The following is a 6,151-nucleotide window of genomic DNA, read 5'->3' on the forward strand; positions in this document are numbered from 1 at the left end:
AATATCGCGGCGAGTCGGTGACGTTCCTCCTAGGAAACGCTCGGGTTTAGTGTACCACAGAGAAGAACCGTTAGGGTACTAAACTTTTATTGCGAACCTCCTTTCTATCGAAGTTCTGCGCGTTCGTTGGCGCACGGGAACTAAATAATCGCCGCGCGAAAAATTGGAAAGGTACGAGACGGGGCACCGTTTCTGTTCCTCGAGATTAGAACTTCAGCCTGCGTTCCCATTCCTAAGCGTGCGAAATGCGAAACTAGCATATATCATTCCTCTGGTAGATACACAGGAAAGATGAAAATCCTATCCTACGTTAAAAATGATATCGGAACGAAAGGTCAGCGAATGGTGTTCCGTCGATTAATTTTACAAATCTTTCTCAACTATTTCCATCCGAAGCGAATAAGTGCAAATAAGCATAAAGATTATTAAAAAGAAATAATTAAGAGAAATCATGGCAAACAAGCAAAACGATAAAGAACCCGTATATAGCACGACTTGGTCTGAAATCTGGGTGTGTTGGTAAATATAAACAAGATCTCAATAATCGCAAATCGAAAACCCAACATCTGGGAGAACAACGCGTTTGTTGATCTACGTTCGTTGCAGCTCGTTCGTGTCCCTTTTTTAGCGGCTCATCGATCGGTGAAGTTTGTACCTGTGGCTGAAAAACAGCCAATTGCGCGAGCGCGGAGAGACAAAAAAAAAAAAAAGAGGAGCTTCGGCGAGTTGATACAGCGTGAAAAAATAATCCTGTGTGTACTACGTTTGTTATCGAGATACGTTGTTACGTTTCGGTACAGTTTATTAAAAACAAAAAACAGTCACGAATATGATACGAATCACTGTAATATCTTGACGGATAACGACACATATATGTGCTTCGATTTGTACGTGTTCAATTGGGGCAAACAAAAATATCTTTAAAATTCACCCCTCGAGAGGTTAACGTAAACATTTAATCAAATAAAACTGCTCGTGAACACGTCCTTGGATGTCTAGAGATTTATAAAAACTAAACGCCATTGCGATAAACGACACGGTCCCAAAGTTGCGCTACTTGATACGAGGCGATTCCTGTTCGCGCGTTTTGCAAATGGCTCCGCGAGTTGCGAAGAGTTAAAGTGGTTACACGGTGCGAAATATTTCATTTCGCGCTTCGAATTCGAGTCTCTGTTTAGACGGTAACGGATAAACAGTCGTTTATCGTTCGCTGGTTACTCGTAATTTGTATCTGGATAAGAAAGTTCGGGGATCTCTGTCCTGCGGACGGCATGGAGCGAACGTTGGGTCTAGCGCGATAAGTTCGCGTAGGGCGAGGGACAAACAGAAAGAAAAGAAGAGAGAGTAAGAGAAGCGAGGGTCACGGAGGTAGAGGGGGGAGAGAGCAAGAGAGAGACGAAGAGAGAGCGAGTTGGCAGCATCTACGGACCTATAAACACGGCGCACACACAGAGATCGAACGCAGCCACGGTTGTCGGTCTCGTAACCGCGGTACAACGACCTCTGGCCTGCCATCGAACGCGCCTTCGCACTAATTACGATACCCTAAGTATCGGGGTCTGCCTTGGAAAATGCATCGAGTGCCACGATCGTCGAAAACATTCGAGCGATCCTCGAACTACGATAGTTTCGGCGACGAACCAGAGATATTATATGGTAAATGGAACAGGGGATAGAGACCCTCTAGGCTCTACTTTACTTGATCTAGAATGTCTCTATGATCGAACCTTGCCTTTGGAAAATGCATCGAGTGTCACGATCGTCGAAAACATTCGAACGATCCCTCAACTACGATACTTTCAGCGACGAAGCAGAGATATTATATGGTAAATGGAACAGGAGATCGAGACCCTCTAGGCTCTACTTCACTCGATCTATAACGTCTCTATGATCGAACCTTGCCTTTGGAAAATGTATCGAGTGCCACGATCGTCGAAAACATTCGAACGATCCCTCAACTACGATACTTTCGGCGACGAACACACAGGTGGCTCCTCCCGACGAGTTTCAGTGAAATTGTTCCAAGAACAAGAAAAAAAGCTACTCCGAAGAAAGTCACCATTGAAACGTAAACACTGGGAGCAAGCCGACTGTTTCTCGCTGCTGAACTTTCCCTATAGAAGTCTAAAACATATCAAATTTTAACACATCGCGTCCGGTTAACGCGAATTCACCCAATTTTGAATTCTATTGCTATTGCTGTGTATTCGCGTCTTTACAAATCTCTTACCGAATGCAATATTACCATACGTAGGCGATATCGTACCTTACTCGAATATGAATAATAGTGTTATAATAGGAGACTGGTGCCGCAGTGTATGTTTTGATGTTTTCGTATTTGAATTCTAAAGTTATGGAAAATGGAGAAATATTGTCGATATACTAATACTCAAATAAAGTCGAGCAAATAAACTATTTGTGAGTTCTGCTGGCTCGTCCCCTGAAAAACACACCCTGTTTTCAACGTGTACGTCGGAAAACATAATATCCGAATAACACAGGACTTCATAACAAGTCCTGGTCAATAATATTTGTTCGTTATACGAATGAAAAAACAATCCTTCACGCACGCACGTGCTTGTGGCGCGTATGTGCGTGGAACATTGTATCTGGTACTTATGTACCGTGTATGACAAAATTGTGATACTCGACGTATAGAATATATGGCTTTTGAGCTATAAATTACTTTTATGCGATCGTACAGTAGTTGCCGATTGTGTGTGTGTGTGCAATGTATGGTTCATGTACGATGTATGATTTATACGTATTGTGTGATAATTAAACCCCGAATTGAATGCACTTATGATTTGAAAAGACATGTGCACTTATGGAAAATGGAATAATAATATTATTACATTAATTTTGGAGTATATTGATGCATTATGTATATTTTATGTACAGTGGGTGTAGAAAGTATTCGTACACCGATCAATTTCCAAAAAAACTATGTAAAATTGTAATTTATTAACTTATTTTTAATAATGAATGACATTCTACATATTCTCGGAAATGTCTAGAATAGATAGAGTACAAAACAAAAATAGCTATTTATGTAAGTAGCGAAATTAACAAGAAAAAAACAATTAATCGATAGCATTATTGCAACTCTTCTAAGCGTTAAATTAACTAAATTATTAGTGAGAAGTTAATAAGAAGTGAAATCTTTTTCCATTCCTCTATTACAGCCATTTTTAAAAGTACTTTACTGGAAATTTGATGTTTTCTAATTCGTACGGAGCAATAAACTAATGTGTTTACGTTACAAACTCTACTGTAAATGGTTCGTCATAAGAATCGTACAAATACTTATTGCTTCTATACTTTTACCCACTTTTCGTATTATTTTGTTAATTTCACAAATTATATTGACTAGTAAATGTTGTTTGGACTATATCTATCTTAGAGACTTGTAAAATATGTAAAATATCATTGATTATAAAGAAAAGAAGTTAGGAAACTACAATTTTACACAAAAGTGTTTTAGGAAATTGATCGGTATACGAATACATTCTACACCCACTGTATGTCTCCTATGTTATTCTAGGTCATAAATACTTAAAATCCGCAGATAGCTGTTCAATTCTGAAATGTATCGCGATTTTGGAGTAATTTGGATTCGCCTAAACAAAGAGTCGCGAGTAAAATTGCATTGAAATCTAGGACTCGAGGAACCTAAACCTTCGGAGGACAACAGAACTATTCTGTCAACAAACCGACAGAAATACTTCCCCTGCTCCCATAATAGGTGGAAAAGTAATACCGACTTTTCGGCAAACGATAGAAAAGTACTTGTAAAAGGGAACTCATGGGGAAGAAATGAGATTCCACGATATATTAGATCTACCAAAAAGTTCTGTCCATTACGGTTACAACAAGTTTCAACGAGTATGCGCATATTCGTCAAAAATGATATACAAATTGCAATCACGCTGGCAAGAATGTCATAAATAATGATAAAAATTATATTATTCAATCGAATTTATTCAAGCTATGAGAAATTTATTATTTCGTTTTATTCTAAAAACGGACAGAACTTTCCGATAGACCTAATATTTGTAGTGGCAAGGTAGATGCACACTAGATGGTTTTCTAGTTTTTCTCTGTCCCGACTCGTCCTCTCCCTCCTCCTTGAGGCGTTCCGCGAACCAACGACAGAAGCTATCTCGGTCTCACTCACCTGTCAGAACTCTCGGAGCTGTCGTATCGATCGGCGCACCGCTTCTTCCCACAAGGGCCGACGAGGGTGTCCTCGGCCGTCCTAACCTGTCCCTTGAAAGGGCTGCCCTGATGCCTGGCGGCGACGAGGCCATTTGCAGTAACACCAGCGGCACCAGAAGCAGAAACAGCGGCGGCGGCAGCAGCACCACTACCACTACTACCACTACTACCATCACTACTACTACCATCACTAGCAATGTCGTCTGTCTTTTCAGCGTCGTCTACTCCTCTCTCGGTCTCGTTGTTATCGCATCCAAGACGATTCACTTTCTGTAACGCGTCCCCGTTGTCGTTCGTTGCATTCGAGTCGTGGAACACAGACCTCAAGCGTCGGCCGTCGGCGGAGGAGGCATTGTCACCCTCGACACCACTGCTCCGATTATTATTATTACTATTACCGCCACCGTTCCCGTTTTCACCGTTCTTCACCGTCTTTGTTACATCGATACGAACAACGCGACACTTTTTCGAATCACCGTTCTCATCCACCGACGTATCCTCCTCGTCCTCGTCCTCGTCGTAATCCTCCCGGTTCGCCGACGCGAACGAAAGAACGCGAATCGCGTCGATACCAGCTCCGTTTCCACTCTCGTTTTTCCCAAATCGCTCGCTACCATCTACGACGACCACGACGTCGTCGTTCTCGCGACGATGGTAATGATGATTGTTGCCGTTGTTATTATTGTTGGCATTACCCGGATGCCGACGAGAAAGATGAGAATGAGCATGACCGTTGCGACGCGGAGGACGATGTTGATGTTGTTGATGCAGTCGATGATAAGGATGACTCTCGAACTTTGAAGCGTCTTCGTTGATGCGTCTCGCGGTGTCCTGAACCGTGCCGAAGGACGTCATCGAGGACGGGGCGTCTTGACGTTTGTGTCGCTCCCTCCTCAAACGAAAATCACAGTCCCCTAGGTCGGTGGTCGCGTCTTCCGCGGACGGACCGTCTGCCATCTTGTAAACGAACGCACTATTGCTTGGCAGAGGTCCTATGGCACGAGCACGGGCCGCGCCACCGCTAGCTCGCTTCTACGGCCCGGCACGGCTCACTTAACCCCTCTTTTCTTCACCGTACAAAACCACCGCCACCTCTCGCCGACGGCTACCCACTGACGACGGCCCCCTCTCTCCAAGCCGCCGACGCCTGCACGGCTGCACGCGAAGACCACCGAAAACGATCGAGCTCGTCCGAAAGTCCTCGAATCTTCACGAACGCCCTCCCCTTTCGCGGTCGGGCCGACCGCTCGCGACATCTACCGAACTTTTTGGTAATAGTCTTCCTCGCGGGAAGATTCGAATAAACTCTATGATCTTCCGATATATTCGAAACAAAAAGATTATTTAATAACAGTAGAATCTCGTTTATCCGAATAGGATCTGGGACAAGATAGTTCTGATTACCAAGTGGTTTAAATAATATCTATCCCCTCCATGAGCTCTCCACCATGGATCACCCTCTCGACCATGATTCGAGTAATACTGGATTTTATGCGAAAGCTTATATGCGATTTACATCAGAAAAATCCCTTTAAATTTAAAAAATATTGCAGGCGTATTGAGATATTCATGAAAGTAGTTTCAGGTTAAGTTGGAATGAACTATCTCTCCTGTAAAAGATACGTGGTAGCTCCAACGTCAGTATATCTATACGCGGTGACGGATAATTTTTCATGTACTTGGCGCCGAGACGCTACCGCGTCTCTAGATCAGCTATACAGGGTGTCCCAAAAATGTTGTAACACCTTGAAAGAGGTGGTTCGGGAGGTGATTTGAAACAACTTTTTCCTTAGCGAAAATGTTGTACGAGGCTTCGTTGAGGAGAAAGTAACGGAAAACACTGACCAATCAGAGCGCGCGTATACCGTTGGAGCGGCCGCGGTAGCGTATAAGCGCGGCCGCCTAGCGCGTAGCCTTCGCTCCCGCGGTCGCT

The 6,151-nt window shown here is 43.4% G+C and overlaps 1 protein-coding gene across 2 annotated transcripts in view; it reads right to left on the minus strand.

The window, feature by feature from the left end:
- The window catches only part of LOC128887748 (uncharacterized), a 136,430-nt gene extending 131,101 nt beyond the window's left edge, over positions 1–5,329 (minus strand). For both annotated transcript variants that reach the window (XM_054143980.1, XM_054143979.1), the window contains exon 1: positions 4,178–5,329. In XM_054143980.1, coding sequence (XP_053999955.1) covers positions 4,178–5,175 — 998 coding nt within the window. In that variant the 5' untranslated portion in view covers positions 5,176–5,329. The remainder of the gene's footprint in view (positions 1–4,177) is intronic.
- Positions 5,330–6,151: the final 822 nt, after the last annotated feature.

The sequence above is a fragment of the Hylaeus anthracinus genome, unplaced genomic scaffold, assembly GCF_026225885.1.
Source record: "Hylaeus anthracinus isolate JK02 unplaced genomic scaffold, UHH_iyHylAnth1.0_haploid 11989, whole genome shotgun sequence".
Lineage (NCBI taxonomy): Eukaryota > Metazoa > Arthropoda > Insecta > Hymenoptera > Colletidae > Hylaeus > Hylaeus anthracinus.